The following is a 17,799-nucleotide window of genomic DNA, read 5'->3' as shown; positions in this document are numbered from 1 at the left end:
CCTACGTATCTTCGAAGGACAAGAACATTCTCCTATATAACCATAACTCCATGATCACATCTAAGAAAATTTATAACACTGGTGCTTCCTAAAGGTAGCAAAACAATGTAAAAACCCTAGCTGTGTTATGTGAGTGGCAATCAAGAGTCCACGGTTTAGCTGAACACTTCATCTTGTATGCCTACTGAATACAAGTCGGCTCCGTCAACTAAGACCACCATATACGCAGCAATCTACTGTAGTGCAATACAAGGCTAGTAGCTCCTGGTCTCCATTCATACTCTGTTGTTAAGAATCACATGATTAGTTGTGGGTCGTTACAATGGTTTACTTAAAAGTAAGAACTATCAGAAGTTTTAAGCTCCAGGGGCATCTATCCAGCTCAGGCAGAAAAACATATGACTTGATCTCAGGGTCTGAGTTTCAGCCCCACACTGGGTATAGAGATTACTTAAAAAGTCTCAGGCCTCAAGTCAACTGAATTCCACATTGTTAAGCATCTACTATGTTTGGACATCAAGTAAAGCACTGAGAATATAAAAAGTAACTGTCCTTGGAGAAAAAAAAAAAGTAACTGTCCTCATGAAGCTTACTGTTTTATAAGACAAGTGAAAAATAACTTATTACATGGTGTGAGAGCAACAAAAATACATGCCTGCCCAAAAGCAGTAGGCCCAGGAGCACAGTTCAAAGGCAACAAGTGGAGAAAGTGATTTACTCCTCTGCAGAGAAAGGAATACGGCAAAGCTTCCAAGAAGCCACACCAAGAGGCAAAAGTAGGAAGGGCATCCCGGCTAGGTGACGGACAGCATGTGCCCACGTGCACAAGTAGAGAAAGTGTCCTGCGTAGAGAGCTGTGAGTTATCGGGAAGCACCAGCACAGGGCAGGCAGGACAAGGAGCGAGAGAGGGCAAACAGAGGAAGAAGCACCTATACCTTAAAAGGCCTTGGAGGCCACATTACGAACTTCGGTCTTTATCGGAGTCTATCACTACTACCACCACCACCACCACCACCACCACTACTACTACTGCTCAGCTTTCTAAATCCTGTGCATTTTCCAATATGCTACACTGCCTCCTATCCTGATTCAAGGGGGAGACTATACAGTTCTTATTATTTCAGAAGGTCATATTTTAGCTACATGCTTAAGATTTTCCCCTTTCCTTTTTGATTACAGAATACTCAAGTAAGAAAATAAGCAGTGCCTGGGTGGCTCAGTCGTTAAGTGTCCAACTTCAGCTCAGATCATGATCTCACAGTTTGTGGATTTGAGCCCCACTTTGGGCTGTTGATGGCTCGGGACTTGGAGCCTGCTTCTGATTCTGTGTCTCCCTCTCTCTCTGCCCCTTCCCCACTTGTGTTCTCTCTCTCTCACAAAGATAAACATTAAAAAAATTTTTTAAATAAGAAAATAAAAATGAAAAATACAATCGATTAAAATCACCTACTATTCCACTATCCAGAGATAATTACTGTTAATATCTTTCTAGACTTTTCCTTATGCATATGTATATATATTCCATGCCAAATTCCAACTTTGGAAACTGCTCCAAATTATAGTATTTTCAAAATAGAATCCCTTATTCTAGACTTTTGATTCTTTTTTCCTTGACATAAACAAGGGAGAAGAGGGCCAAAATACAGAAGGGGACACACAAACCCTAACCAGATAAGATGATGAAATACTTCAGTGACTCTTCAGCAAGGTCACCACATATCCTTCCTCCTTTTGGGTGACACCAGGGGACTGCAGGAAGCAGTGACATAACCCAGCTCAAGTGCAGGCAACTCGCAGCACAAGATCTTGTGTCCTTCTACACTGCAAACCCTGAAACGTGCCCAGCCCTGCTGGCGCACAGCTCCACAGAATTCATTGCCAAGAGAAGCAAAGAGAAGCTACTGTACTGTCCTAAAGCTCAGCAACAAGCTATGATCCTAAGTGAAAATTACTGTCTTAGAACAAAATGCCTCTTTCATCTTAGTAAAGACCAAGACTACTGGGCATAATCAGACAAGTACCCCAGATAGGAGGAACCCCACTTCAGAAAGTTCACTAAAAAACAGATCTAATCCAGTGTCTAAAATTCCAAAGAGAAGGATGATTCAAGTTATGACAAATTTTATGAATAATTATAGAGAAGACAAAAAGGTGTAAAAACAAAAGAAATCAGCAAATCTTCAAAGGGTTAAAATGAAATGAGCTCAGTTTTTTTAAAGGACATATAGGAAATTAGGAGGAAAAAACAAATAACCAAAGACAAATGTAAAAAAGGGACAGTCTTGCAAGAGTTCCCAGATAACCACTGATTGAAGAGACTATGTACTAAAGATGAGAGGAGATAAACAAAAAGCATACAAACAATACAGAAATCAGAAAAAAACAGATGTACACACAAAAAATGTTAAATTACTAATTTTTTTTTAAACTGTAAGACCAAAAAGGGAGAAAAGTCCACTGCTTATTCACGTACACATAATATTTACACACGACGAACAGTCTTAGGCAAAAATTCCAGTCTCTGTTTTTATTTTCTTCAACCAGAAACATTGTCAGTTGCACAGGAAGGAACTTAAGAAAGGTGAATAAACAACTCACCATCAATTCACTGAATGAGTTCTTTCATTTGGGTATAACTAACATGTACATGACCAAGAGCCAGCCACAAATCTAGAGGAGGAAATAAGCTATAAGGAAGGGTCAGGCACTCAGATGGAAAACAACTGGAAGTGCACCCCTCACATCTCCACCAGTACATACCCAGGTATGCCCACGTATTCCAGAGCTTAACACTAGAGTTTGATTCTACTGATCAAAACAAGATAACAAGACAACTAATCTCTCACTAGCTTAGGTTATATAACCTCTCACTAGCTTAGCTTATACCATAATGTTGTCTGTCAACTAATTTTTGTTTGTGTTCTCATGAACTACTGAGTATTGAAAAAAAATATTAGAGGGCAGGGGTGCCTGGGTGGCTCAGTCGGTTAAGCATCTGACTTCGGCTCAGGTCATGATCACATGGTTCGTGGGTTTGAGCCCCACATTGGACTCTGTGCTAATGGCTAGCTCAGAGCCTAGAGCCTGTCTTCTGATTCTGGTATCTCCTTCTCTCTCTGACCCTCCCCTACTCAGGATGTCTCTGTCTCTCTCTCTCTCTCTCTCTCTCAGGAAAAACAAAACAAAACAAACAAACAAAAAAAAACATTAAAAAAAATCAGAGGGCAAACCCAAGCACTCAAATTATCCCAAACTAGACTTTTAACCACAAACCAACAAACAGTTGTCCTGTCTTCCATTGTATCATACAAATTGGGCAAGTGCCCTTAGTGTAAATCTAAAGAAACAGGTACAATAATCTCAACCTAATAATTCTTTTAGATTAAACACAAATACCTTTACATATGGATTACTCTGAAGCAGAAATGCGGGAACTTGCAGTGTAAGGTATTCATTTTCTCTCCAGTTTAACATAAAAGCAACACACTCCTCAGCTATAACTTGACGAAGAGGAATATCTAAAAAGCCAAAGAAGAAAATAGTTGGAAATACCATTGTAATATTAAAACAGGAAACAAAGCATGTACTCAGACTTCAGTTGAGCTATAAATTAAAAACAACAGTTACAGATGAAACAACAGAAAAATTCTAATGTTTTATACTTTCTCTAGAAAGTTAAGGTTTCCCAGGGCGCCTGGGTGGCTCAGTCAGTTAAGCATCTGACTTCGGCTCAGGTCATGATCTCTCAGCTCAGGTCATGATTTCACGGCTTCTGAGTTTGAGCCCCGTGTCAGGCTCTGAGCTGTCAGCACAGACAGCTGTCTGTCTCTCTCTTCTCAGTTCCTCTCCCACTCATGCTCTATCTCTGTCTCTCAAAAATAAATGTTAAGGGGCGCCTGGGTAGCTTAGTCGGTTGAGCGTCCGACTTTCGCTTAGGTCATGATCTCGCGGTTCGTGGGTTCGAGCCCTGCGTCGGGCTCTGTGCTGACTGCCGGCTCGGAGCCTGGAGCCTATTTCAGAGTCTGTATCTCCCTCTCTCTCTCTCTGACCCTCCCCTGCTCACGCTGTCTCTCTCTCTCTCTCCTAGAAATAAATTAAAAATACATTAAAAAAATAAATAAATAAATGTTAAAAGGTTAAAAAAATAAAAAGTTAAGGTTTCCCAAGAACAGACATGGTCCCTACTACTTACTAATTAACAAACTCACCTGCTAAGAATACTTAAACTCTTGTGGAAGTCCACATTACCTGTCCTCTAAAAATTTCTAATCCAAATGAGTGGAGAGTAAACACGCAAAACAAGTACAATGGTACAGTATAAACTTTTAGCACACATAGAGCACAGAAATAGCTATACCATATATTAAAATTAATAAATCTGAGTGAATGTATCATTTTAAATATTTCTTCTGATTACAATAAATATTCCTAAGAAGTCATTTCCTTTCAAAAAATATTTACTGTACCGAAAACATTTTGTTTTTACATTTTTTTAACATTTATTTTTGAAAAAGAAAGAGAACGCATGTGAACATGCAGGGGGGAAGGGAAGAGAGAGGGAGACCGAGGAGCTGAAGCTGACTCAGCACTGTGAGCAAAGAGCCACATGTGGGGCTTAACCTCACGAACCTCAGAGATCATGACCTGAGTTGAAATCAAGAATTGGCTGCTTAACCGAGTAAGCCAACCACATGGCTCAGAAACAATTTTAAGTAAAAAGCAATGAGAAAAAAAAAATTGTTTTGGATAAAAAAAATTTTTTTTGCACATCATTTCCTTTGAAATAAATATACCTTCATATTAAACAGCTACAAATTTTCATAGCGCAAGTATATAATATTCAGGTTTTAATGTACTTCAGCAAAAAGAAAAATTCCAAAGAATACTAAGAATACTAAATAACAATGTTAACTTAAAATATGGAAAGCTATTAAACTTCTTCGGTACCTATATTTTTTTAGTCCTTCTAAAAAAAAGACTGCCTATGGGTATCTTTTTATATCTCACCTTACCCAAAAGAAGATTCGCAATGACAAAGACAGGCAGAGGAACACAGCAGAACAAAATACACTACTTGCATCATCTTCAAGCAAAACAAAGACAGAAGTGAAACTGGTATCCCCAACACATGCATGTCATTCAGTTCTTTAAAGGCAGACCACACAACATTTGGCTCCAAGGCTTCATTTATTCATCCACACTCCCCATTTCCAATACAGCAATGCTTTGGGGTTTTTTTTGGTTAACTTTAATTCTTTTTCATTCTTTTTGTTTTTCTTTTTCTATTCTAGTATATTTTGAGAGAGAGAGAGCGCGCGCGCACGAGCACAGGAGGGGCAGAAAGGAAACAATCCTAACCAAGCAGGCTCCATGCTGCCAGCACAGAGTCCCACGCAGGGCTCTATCTCATGGACCGTGAGATCAGACTTGACCTGAAACCAAGTGTTGGATGCTTAACCAACTTGAGTCACCCAGACGCCCCTAATTAAAAAAAACTTTTTTTTTTTTTGAGAGTGAAAGAACGACTGTGCATATGTGTGGGGTAAAGGCAGAAGAGACAGAGAATCTTAGCAGGCTCCACACCCAGCATGGAGTCTGATGGGGGGACTCAATCCCATGAACCATGAGATCATGACTTCAGTTGAAATCAAGAGTCAGACGCTTAACGAACTGCTCCACCAGGTGCCCTTTTTAATTTTAATTTTTTGAGGGAGCCATGAGTGGGAAGGGTACAGCAACAGTTCTTAAAGCCTTAAATCAGAATCTAGGGAGAATTCTGATACAGCTGGAGAAGTAGTGATTTGATTAAACTTCCCTTTAAGCATCTGCAATATACAATTAATCATTATCTCTAGTAGGCCTAGAATTCAATTTTGTTGAAATCCAAAGAACATAATGAGGACACGTCTCAACACAAAGTTACCTTTTAATACAAAAGTATTAAAAGTTGGGGAATTTCTTCCAAAAGACATCACTGGTTTTAAAATAATTAATCTGTAGCCTTTATTTATAAATGGAAGGTTGGATCTGTTGTCAATAAAGACCACCTCCTGTTCCTTTGGAGCACGTAGGTGGCTAAGCTGGTTAAGCATACGACATCAGCTCAGATCATGATCTCATGGTTCAGGAGTTCGAGCCCTACATTAGGGGTTACATGTCACTAGAAACGTATGGAGTCTGCTTTGGATCCTCTGTCTGCCTCTCTCTCTGCGCCTACCTCCCCCTCCTCGTGCCTTCTCCCTCTCAAAAATAAACATAAAAAATAAGATCACTTCCTGTTCCTGATAGTAGAGCCAGGCCAATCCACATTAATACTTTCTGTCTTTTACAAAGAGCATGCATCTAATTTGACCAAAACGGGCCCAATATCACCAGGGAACAATTTTTTTCCCTAAAGAGGGGGAGGAGAAAATGGGAGATAACACCTTTTTGTGCCCCTCCCTTATCCTGGCCCATGGTTGTAAATTCTGCTAGAAATCAGAATGTATTAACAATTAACTTAATCCAAAAGACCCAAGAGGGCCAATGGCCACTTCAGCTTTGGCACATTACTAGCACTTACCGTTATACTTCAATTGTACTGTTCACAACCTTAAATGTATATAGCATGATTTAATTACTCTCAAACATATAAAATGAAGAAACTGCTTTACGTAAGATTTACATACAACAGAGACAATATATATAAGCTCCTTTTCACAATGACATATTTACACTTAAAACTGGACACACAAGATCTGTTCGTAAGTGACAAGTGAGTTCTTGACTCACTGGCAAACATTTTGAACATTTCTATGATGGTAATGAGGAATTAAACTTTTAACCTGTACCTTCAAGGACATTTTGATTCTTTAACAAAGTATCTTAAAACTGCAATACAGGGTTGGGGCGCCTGGGTGGCTCAGTCGGTCAAGCGGCTGACTTCGGCTCAGGTCATGATCTCGAGGTCTGTGGGTTCAAGCCCCGCGTTGGGCTCTGTGCTGACAGCTCAGAGCCTGGAGCCTGTTTCAGATTCTGTGTCTCCCTCTCTCTTTGACCCTCCCCGGCTCATACTCTGTCTCTATCTCAAAAATAAATAAACGTTAAAAAAATTAAAAAACAAAAAACAAAAAAAAAAACTGCAATACAGGGGTGCCTGGGTAGCTCAGGGTTAAGCGTCTGACTTCGGCTCAGGTCATGATCTCACAGTCATGGGTTCGAGTCCCGCATTGGGCTCTGTGCTGACAGCTAGCTCAGAGCCTAGAACCTGCTTCTGATTCTGTGTCTCCCTCTCTCTCTGAACCTCCCCTGCTCATGCCGCCTCTCTCTCAGAAATAAATAAAACATTAAAAAAAAAAAACTGCAGTATAATTTTGTAATGTGTTGAACAGCGGCCCCTCAAAATTCATTTCCACTTGAGACCTCAGAGTTTCCTCACTTGGAAACAGGACCTTCACAGATATACTTAGTTAGGATGAGATCATATTGAATTAGCACACACCCTAAATCCAATGACTACTGCCTTTATAAGACACACACACTCCCTGAGAAGGCCATGTAACAAAGGAGGCAGAGACGGGAGTGTGAAGCTACAGGCTAAGTAAGGAATAGTGAAGACTGCTGGAGCCACCTGAAGCTAGAAGGCTTTTTCCCAGAGCCTTCAGAGGGGGCATGACCTTGCTGACACCTTGATTTCACTCTAAAAGTATGAGAGAATAAATTTCTGTTTTAATTCATCTAGCTTGTGGTACTTTGTTACAGCAATTCTTGGAAATGAAGTTTCCTACATTATCCTCAATGTTCTCAAGTGAACTCCAGGTCAGAACTCTGTTTTAGGAGAGAGGTAACTTTTTTTTACAGATGACAAAAAGTCAAGCAGATGCTTTTTTAGATTCTTCCCCACAATTACCTGAGTACTGTTATTTCTCAACTTTGGCTTTGTGAAAGTCTTACCGGGAAGCCTCATTTCCAGATAGCCTCGCACCCTACTAATAAGATCAGAAGGAGGTCTCTCTCCTGATTGCCCTGTTCCAGCTTCATGTGTATGAATATCTAAAAGCAGCATCTCATTCAGCATGACCTGACGGAGTTTCGGTGAGAACTCTGTTACCAACTCCAAACAAGCAGCAAACAACTGTTTGGCATGGGGAAAGTCCTAGAGAAAAAAAAAAAACAAATCATTGGATCACTTCTCCCCTGGAATCAAAAAATGTGCATCTTTAGGAGTAGGGACCGAAGAGGAGGAGGATTAATTTAAACGGTTCATACTGGTTGTCTTGGAAAGTGAGGCTAGACTAGCTTTTGCTTTATCATCTGTGTCACTGATTTGTTCTAATACTTAATCTTTTGTAGTTTAAAAAAATCAGTGGAACTTAAGAACAAAACAGATGAACCCAGGGGAAGAGAAGGAAAAGTAAGATAAAAATAGAGAGGGAAGCAAACCATAAGAGACTCTTCATACAGAGAACAAACTGAGGTTTGCTGGATGGGAGGTGGGTGGCAGGATGGGTTAAATGGGTGATGGGCATTAAGGAAGGCACTTGTTGGGATGAGCACCGGGTGTTATAAGGAAGTTATGAAGCACTGGTTTCCACTCCTAAAACCAACACTATACATGGTACGTTAACTAATTTGAATTTAAATAACTTTTTAAAATATATAATAAACAGCATAAAAACATGCTACAATATTAAACAAGTTTTACATAAATTGTAAAACCAAAAAACCTTTTACATTATATACATGTCATATACATACATTTTATATAAGCTATACATATTACATACACACATATAATATATATTCTATATCTATATGCTTGTTATATATGAGCCATGTATGTATATACATATACAGAATACATCCACATAAATTATACATCTTCTATGCATATGTATACACAGAATGAATACAGATTTTATGACAAGTACCCTTCTACACCTAGCCTACTCAGAGCTGGATCTTAGACTCTTCAACAAAGTTTTACATTCTAAAAAAATTATTTTAATGTTTATTTATTTTTGAAAGACAGAGCATGAGTGGGGAGGGGCAGAGAGAGGAAGACACAGAATCTGAAGCAGGCTCCAGGCTCTGAGCTGTCAGCATAGAGCCCAACGCGGGACTCGAACCCACAAACTGTGAGATCATGACCTGAGCTGAAGTCGGACACTTCACTGACAGAGCCACCAGGCGCCCCAACGAGGTCTTACATTCTAAAATCTCTGTACATGACCTTAGTCCACATAATTGGCTAATAAATCAAACTCAGTATAATTCAATCCCTTTCTTCCACATCTGCTTCTAATTTTTCTGAAGAGTAGTCTTTGTTCATTCTCTCTTCCCCCCCAACAGATGCCTCCTTTACTCCTACCCCCACCACAAAGAAGAAATAGCTCCCACTAAACAAAGACCTTCTAACTGTTCAACTGACTGTACACTCTAGTTATCGTACAGAACCTAGGGGCTGCATCCCCACGCTACTCACTGCCTTGTGTTGGACATCTCTCTACTCCCTTTGCTATTATGACTCTACCTGTGTCTGGTCCTTGTACCCATCCTGCCACTGTTTCTTGGACCCAATGTCACATCCTCTAGGCTCTATATGTTCTCCCTGGGTGGTCGCTGATGCCTCTCAAATTTCTATCTCTAGCCCAGACCATTCCCCAAGCTCTAGGCTGTTTCCAACCACAGGCCCAAACTAAACATTTTAAAAATGAATAATCAAGTCCTTCAAAAATGCTTTTCCATATTCACATGCTGGCATCCCAAGCAGAAACACGAGCATCGCTCTCCATTTTCTCCTTCTTGTCTTCCATAGCACATGAGGAAGCAATCAATTCTAGATTTTACCTTCTCAACATTCCTTTCCAACACTTGTGCCACTTACTAGCTGTGGGAGCTCAAAGAATTTAATACCTTTGAGTCTCTGATTTTTCACCTATAAAAGCGAGCTAACACCTTCCAGTTTGTGTGTATGTGTGAGGAAGAAGTCAACAAATAAAGAAAACTGCAGGATAGTCTCTGTGCTCAATAAATGTTAAATATTTTAGGGGTGGAAGGAGAAAAGGCACGTCAATGACATGCCCCCATTATAAACTTTTCAATAGCTCACTACTGTCTAGAGCTGTACGTTCCAACATGGTAGCCACGAGCTACATGTGCCTACTGAGTATGTGAATTGTGACCAGTCCAAATTGGGAGGTTCTCTGAGTGTAAAATACTGGATTTTGAGTGAAAACCTAGCACACACATTTAAAAAACAAAACAAAAACACTTCAATAATTTTTATATTGCTTATTTGTTGAAGCAATAGTTTAGATATAGCAGGTTTAAATCACTTTTGTACTTCTAAAAATGTGGCTACAAGGAAATCATAAATTACAAATGTGGCTTGCATGGTATTTCTGGACAGTATTGGTCTAGAAACAGTTCTGAAATTTAGCATGCATCAGAAATTACCTGGAGGGCTTATTAAAACAAACTGCTGGGCCCTATCCACAGTTTCTGATTCAGTAGGTCTAAGGGGGGGGCCCAATATTTTGCATTTCTAACAAGTTCCCAAATATAGCCAATGCTGCTGGTGTGGGGGTCACACTTTGAGAGCCTCTGGTTTACAGCACTATCTACAAAAGGTTCTTGCTCGTTGCCCTCTTAAAAATATTCAGTTTTACATGAATATTTACTTCCTGATATAAATGTTTTAAGCTTGGAAGTATTTTGGGGTGGGGGGGACATGCCTGGGTGGTTCAGTCATTTAAGCATCTATCTCTTGATTTTGGCTCAGCTCACAATTTCACAGTTCATGGCATCAAGCCTTATATCAGGCTCCTTGCCGGCAGCTCAGGGCTTGCTTGGGATTCTCTCTCTGCCTCAATCCCATGCACATGCACTCTCCCACTCTCTCAATAGGGATAGATCTAACAAAATACATGCAAGATTTTTATGCTGAAAATTTCAGAACAAGATAAGGACATAAATAAATAGAGGCCTAATAAATGAAGACCTATACCAAGTTCATGGACTGAAAGACATAATGTTATCAACTGTCCCCAAATCAATTTATAGATTCACTGCAATCTAATTCAAAATCCCAGCAGGCTTTTTTTTTTTCCTTCCTGAAAAGCTGATTCTAAAATTTATATTAAAAAGCAAAAGGGAAGGGCATTTGGCTGGCTCAGTTGGCAGAACATGCCAATCTTAATCTCAGTGCTGTAAGTTCAAGCCCCACATTGGGTGCAGAGTTTACTTAAATAAAATCTTAAAAATAATTAAGTAAAATAAAAATCAAAGGACCTAGACTAGCCAAAATCATTATCAAGTACAATCAAACTGGAGGCCTTGACAGCACTTGATTTTTCAAAACTTACTATAAAGCTAAAATATGGCTCCTCCCCCACCTTTGTTTTTTTTTTTAAACATTTATTGAGAAAGAGAGAGAGAGAGAGAGAGAGAGAGAGAGAGAGAGAAGGGAGGGGCAGAAAGAGAGAGTCCCAAGCAGGCTCCACACTCAGTTCGGAGCCAACATAGGCCTCCATCTCAGGACTACGGGATCATGACCCGAGCCAAAAGCAACAATTGAACACTTAACCAAGTGAGCCACCCAGGCACCCCTCCTCCACCTTTCTAAGGTAAGCTAGAAAAGGATAAGCGTGAAAAGAGAATGGAACAATGGAAAGGGGAAACAATAGGGTGTGTCAACCATAAGAGTTTTTCAGGCCAATCAATTTTAGGAAAGACAAGAAAAAAAGCTGGATACTGCTTCTCTTAAAACTATAATGTCTAATGGGCACTGAGGAGGGCACTTGTGATGAGAACTGGGTGTGTATATAAGCCAATTTGACAATAAATTATTTTTAAAAAAAAACCCTAAAACATCTACATGCTGGACTTCTAGCTAGGAAACTGTCGGTCTAGCAACGCTCCCAGGGTCTGTAGAGGCTGCGTCTTATTTCCACTTCTAGCCTTATCACTGCCCAGCTTCACATACCAAATGATACTCTTAACATCAGCTTTTTGCTTCCAGTCCCCTTGTAAACCTTCCGATTTCTTATCTTTGAGCTCTTCCACATGGTGAAATCCCCTTTACCTCACTAACTTTTTCAAGCCTTGACCTTTGGCTCAGGATTTCTGCGGGAGCTAAATTTGGAAATACTACCATTAACCTGCTTATAGAATTTACTGTACTATTACTTGTGCAATTATACCTTCTTATATCATTTAACACTTCACTTCGGTGTCAACCTCCCAAAAACGTTACAAACTCCTTGTGTAAAATAAACTACAAAAGTAATTTTAAGGGATTCTGTTTTGTACTTAGAGCCTGGAATACAATTTTACTAAGTAAATCCTAAGAGATACAATATATAATTTTTCAGGGTCTCAAGGAATCTGTATATCCAAAAACACTTTGGTACAATTGTGAAGGTAAAGGAAAAAGAACCAAAATACCTTTTAAAATATCCTTTAAGAGGGGCGAGAAAATACCCTTTAGGCCTAGGACTGTATTTTGAGATCAAGGAAAATATAGGAGATTCTGATTCCTGGGTTTTACAATAAAATTGATAAAACAGATTTTAACCAGTAGTTGATATATGCTTTTACTCACCTTAACAGCACTGCAGTGTAAACCTTTGGCCAACAGAATGTAAACCAAATCTCTTGTTAAACTGTCTTTAATCCCCAGGATAACCCCACTATAAACAGAAGGTACTTCCCACTACAAGAAATAAAAATATATAAATACACACACATACACACACACAAATCCAAATCTAGAGAAGAATCAATAATCTTCAAGCACATTTAAAATAATCATGCAAAAATCACTTTCGTAGAAAAAGGAAAATGATGGCTATAATGAAATGCTAATCAAAACAAACATTCACTATAAACCAGTAATAAATTAAATGGGTTGGAACGCTCTAAAAGATAGTGCATAGAAAAGAGGAAAAAAAGCCCTAGGACTGACTGCATGTATTAACTTATGTGATCCTCACCACAATACTATGAATTAGGTACTATTATCCTCATTTTACAGATAAGAAAAGTGAAGCACAGATGTCAAATAACTTGCCCAAGATGGATTATACAGCTAATAAATATAGAGGCTGGGATTCAAACTCAGGCATTCAGATCAGAACTCCCTCTCTTAATTACTATGCTATAATACTTCACCTATAAAATGAGCACTAATGATCAGGTCAACACTAATGTTCAGAGAAATTTTTCATTTCACTGCACTTATATGTTCAAATCTCATAAAATATACACGAACGTCTGGATGCTTTTTTACTACATTTTCAGCAAAGCAGTACGCAGTAAGTTAGAAGTACCACCATACTTCTTTCTCCTGCATACACGGGCTCTTTCCCTGTAGCTCTAGCTATGCACCACTGAAACGGTGTTCAAAAAGCTATCTTCATCTGCACTTGGCATGCAGGAAAGGTTTTAAATAAATAACTTCAAAAACAGGTAAATACATTAGCTGGGCATTTTTAAGTAAACATGTAAAGCCAAAAATGTTCTATAAGGAAGTTTTAATAAATTGGTTACAACCTGTAGGCTTTAGACTTCAAGAGGGTACAAAAATATTTCTCAAGCACACAGGAAGTAGCAGCTACAGACTACATAAATATACCTCATACATACACTTAGAAGTGTACTTAAAATATATGGAGACGCTATGACAATAAATAGAACATAAACGTATTTTTAGAAGTTACAGATTTAAAAGTATCCTTTTTGACATTTTGAATTTTCTCCAACAATGGATGTTCAAAGTGTAACTATTGTCACATGAAGGTCCTAATATTGTTGACAAATGGGGGTCTTTATTCTCAAGAAGGTCAGGGAATAACTCTTCTGTTAAAGTACAAGAAAAAAATAACTTTCTTATCTGTTCTTGACAAAGGGTTTCTAACCTTGTTAGACACTGTCCAGAATTGGCGCTCTGACGTCATACCATGTAATTCAATTAAAATCTGTCGAATCCTCCAGGGATCCACTGACAATATCAGCTGATGCTCCAACTGGCCAATGTTGACACTTGCTGAGGCTAAGAAAAGATTTGTTTCAATAATGACTTAATTCAAAGGAATCCTACAAATATGAGAATAAATTGTTGAAACTGTGTTAAGTATTAAGTGAAATACCACTCTCATCTTGAGAACTCATTCACTCAATATATATTCTGTAAATTATATATTAATTTTATCCTCACATAAAAAAATCTAACAATTTGTATTAGGTCTGCATTTAATAAAGATGAAACAGTTGGTTAAGCATCTGATTCTTGATTTCAGCTCAGGTCATGACCCCAGGGTTGTGGCATCAAGCCATGCATCGGGCTTCATGCTGACAGAGCAGGACCTGCTTGGGATTCTCTCTCCCCCTCCCCTGCTCACTCAGACTCTCTCTTTCAAAATAAATAAATAAACTTAAAAAAAAAAAAATCAGTAACTGGCTCATGGAAAGAATAAGGTGGGCTATATGGAAATATTCACTTATGTAGACAGTCTCCTACCTTCAAACATAATGTGTTAATAAAAGTATGTACAAATATATTTTTATTTTAATATACATTGTCCCCCTCTCTCAGTTGACAGCTCAAAGCCTGAAGCCTGCTTCAAATTCTGTGTATCTCTCTCTCTCTCTCTCTCTCTCTCAAAAATAAACATTCAGGGGCACCTGGGTGGCTCAGTTAGTTAAGTGTCCGACTTTGGCTCAGGTCATGATCTCATAGTTCGTGGGTTCGAGCCCCGCGTCGGGCTCTGTGCTGACAGCTAGCTCAGGGCCTGGAGCCTGCTTTGGACTCTGTACTCCCTCTCTTTGACCCTCCTCTGCTCACACTGCCCCTCCCCCAAATAAACAAAACATTTAAAAATTAAAAATAAACATTCAAAAAATTTCAAAAAATATTCAAAATATTTTTTAAAGGAAGAGGAAGAAAAGGAGGAGGGACTGCCATCCTAGAGAACTAAAAAGATCCTTAAAATCCCTAATTACTACTCAATTTTCAGATACAGCCTTCATTAACCTATTCCCAGCATTTTAGGTGTTAATGTCATTTTCTTTTACAATTGGTCAACAAGTTTAAACATAGTGAGGTTCGGGGAGCCTGGGTGGCTCAGTCACTTAAGCATCTGACTTCGGCTCAGATCATGATCTCATGGTTCGTGGGTTTGAGCCCCACGTTGGGCTCTGTGCTAACAGCTAACTCAGAGCCTGGAGCCTATCTTCGGATTCTGTATCTCCCTCTCTCTCTGCCCCTCCCCTGCTTGCGCTGTCTCTCAAAAATAAATAAAAAATTTTTAAAAAATTTTAAACATAGTGAGGTTCAAAGCAGCTACAATTGTTTTGTTAAACTGAATTCTGTCTCATTTATATTATGCTCTAAAGCTTACGTTTCTTATTAATGAACAGCACTATGTTTTCTACTTCTATTTATAAAAGCAAAAATGGGGAAAAAATCATCAAAAAAATAAGATAAAAAATGGCAACATTGCCCAAGTTGAATGCTTAGCCAGCAGACAGTACCACAGTGATGTAGGCTGAAATGCATGAAAGCATGTATGTTTTTTGAGTCTGGGGACTCCCCTCCCAGCTCTTTTTTTTAAATTATTGAAAAAACATTTTTAAATTTTTATTTTTGAGGGAGAGAGACAGACAATGTGAGCGGGGAAGGGGCAGAGAGAGGGAGAAAGACACAGAATCTGAAGCAGGCTCCAGGCTGAGCTGTCAGCACAGAGCCTGACAAGGGGCTTGAACTCACACACTGTGAGGCCATGACCTGAGCCGAAGTCAGATGCTTAACCAACTGAGACATCCAGATGCCCCTCCCAGCTCTCATTTTATCTCCAAGAATGTATTTAGCAATAGAACCTTGGTCTATTTTTACCAATTAAAATCTTTTGTGTATCTATGCCTCTATCTCCATTAACCACAAACTCAGCAGCATCCCAGCACCTAACTGCTTGGAGAGAAATAGGACTACAGAGGACTGGTAAATTTCAAATTAATTACGGACATAAATATAAACTAAAACAGATGAGAAGGCATCTTCAAATACACTGAAGGGTGAATATAACAGAAATGCAGTGTGCCAACATTTTCACTAGCAGACTAAAGACCTAACCTGGGATATCATAAAATGAAGTTACAGGCTTAATACACAGATTTACTCTAGGGGATCTCTTCCTCATTTGATCAACCAGTAGCTTTCGTTCTTCATCTTTCAACAATGTAATGAAAAGCTCATGTGAAGAAATCATGAAAACATACTGCAGATCTTCCAACCCCAGACACACATTCCTATATCAGTAAAAAACAGTGTAAAAACAAAGAAAGTTCGTAATTTAGTTTGGGAAAAACAATCATATTAACCAATCTTTATTAATAAACCATTTAACAAGCTACAATTTTATAAACTATATAATATCTGAAATAGATTTAAAAATATTTTGGTCCTAAAACTGTGATGTCAATGTCACAATATACAAAAAGAGTAACTAGAAGAATTCTAAATTTTGTGTCTCTATACAAATCTGAACTTAACTAGCTCTCAAATGACTGCCTGTTTATAAGACATGCAGGATAAATACAAAAAATAAAAAAAAGCTATTTTTCTCACAAAACTAAATTCAAAGTTAAAGAGAAAAGGGCACTTACTTTAGAAAAGCAGCCATGTTTCCTTTCAAAGAATCTGAAGCTTTTTCTAAATTTATTGATCTTGAACATACCTAGGAATGTAAGTAATTTTTATTTGAATACTGGCACTTTTTAAAATGTACACTTATAGTTAGAAAAGCTTAGATTTAAAAACAACCAAATATTCCTTCTTCAGCCACATATCAATCACAGATTTGGTTAAGTAATTTAAAAGATGAGACTGAGTAAGAATCATCATGGGGAGAGGGAGTAGAATGTGATCATTTCAACAACTGCAGTCATTTATATGAAATAAAGAAGCCGCTACCTAGCCTGGTATAGCGTTCTCCCAGAATGTATAAAGTATGCTAACCAATTATATGAGGTGATGGACTCTGCAGTAGCTCCAGTCAAAAGAGAGGATATTCATCTTAGAGCTAAATGATCAGTAACAGCTAAAATATATAGAACCAATGTTTAGGAAAGTAACCAAGGTTTTAAAACTAATCAGTGAAATGAAAGAACAAACACGTTATGGAAATTAGTTATCTACAAATAATAGTCTCATAATATTCTGAGTTTATTCATCAGATTAGGATTTCTCCTATAGCTTACAAGAAGCCAAAATAAAGCAATCAGTATCAAAGTCTCTAACCTAAGGAAATTGTCAAATAGTCTCTAATACGTTAATATAAAAAAAAATAATCATAGACTATTCACAGCAGCATTATTCATACGTAATAGCCAAGAAGTGGAAATAACCCTCAAGTCCATCAACTGATTGACATACAAAATGAACAATACTGTGGGACACCTGGGTGGCTCAGTCGGTTAAGCGTCCGACTTTGGCTCAGGTCATAATCTCACAGTTCGTGGGTTCGAGCCCCGCGTTGGGCTTTGTGCTGACAGCTCAGAGCCTGGAGCCTGCTTTGGATTCTGTGTCTCCCTCTCTCTCTAACTCTCCCCTGCTCATTCTCTCTCACAAATAAATAAAAAAATATTTTAAAAATTTTTTAAGAAAACAAAAACAAAAATGAATAGTATATCCATTTAATAATTGTTACTCAGCCATAAAAAAATGAAGCACTGGGGCGCCTGGGTGGCTTAGTCAGTTAAGCGTCTGACTTTTGCTTAGGTCATGATCTCGCAGTTCGTGGGTTTGAGCCCCGCGTCGG

The 17,799-nt window shown here is 38.5% G+C and overlaps 1 protein-coding gene across 1 annotated transcript in view; it reads right to left on the bottom strand.

Moving 5' to 3' along the window:
• Window positions 1-17,799, bottom strand: part of INTS8 (integrator complex subunit 8) — a 55,579-nt gene that overhangs the window by 16,787 nt on the left and 20,993 nt on the right. The window contains exons 10-15 of the mRNA XM_039216501.1: window positions 16,646-16,716; window positions 16,113-16,288; window positions 13,900-14,033; window positions 12,585-12,695; window positions 7,934-8,135; window positions 3,398-3,519 (exon numbers count right to left, since the gene is read on the bottom strand). Of these exons, the coding sequence (XP_039072432.1) occupies window positions 3,398-3,519; window positions 7,934-8,135; window positions 12,585-12,695; window positions 13,900-14,033; window positions 16,113-16,288; window positions 16,646-16,716 (816 nt within the window). The remainder of the gene's footprint in view (window positions 1-3,397; window positions 3,520-7,933; window positions 8,136-12,584; window positions 12,696-13,899; window positions 14,034-16,112; window positions 16,289-16,645; window positions 16,717-17,799) is intronic.

The sequence above is a fragment of the Hyaena hyaena genome, unplaced genomic scaffold, assembly GCF_003009895.1.
Source record: "Hyaena hyaena isolate Hyena2069 unplaced genomic scaffold, ASM300989v1 scaffold_635, whole genome shotgun sequence".
Taxonomy (NCBI): Eukaryota; Metazoa; Chordata; class Mammalia; order Carnivora; family Hyaenidae; genus Hyaena; species Hyaena hyaena.
The sequence above is the reverse complement of the archived record's forward strand: the minus strand, read 5'-3'. Positions and strand labels throughout refer to the sequence as shown.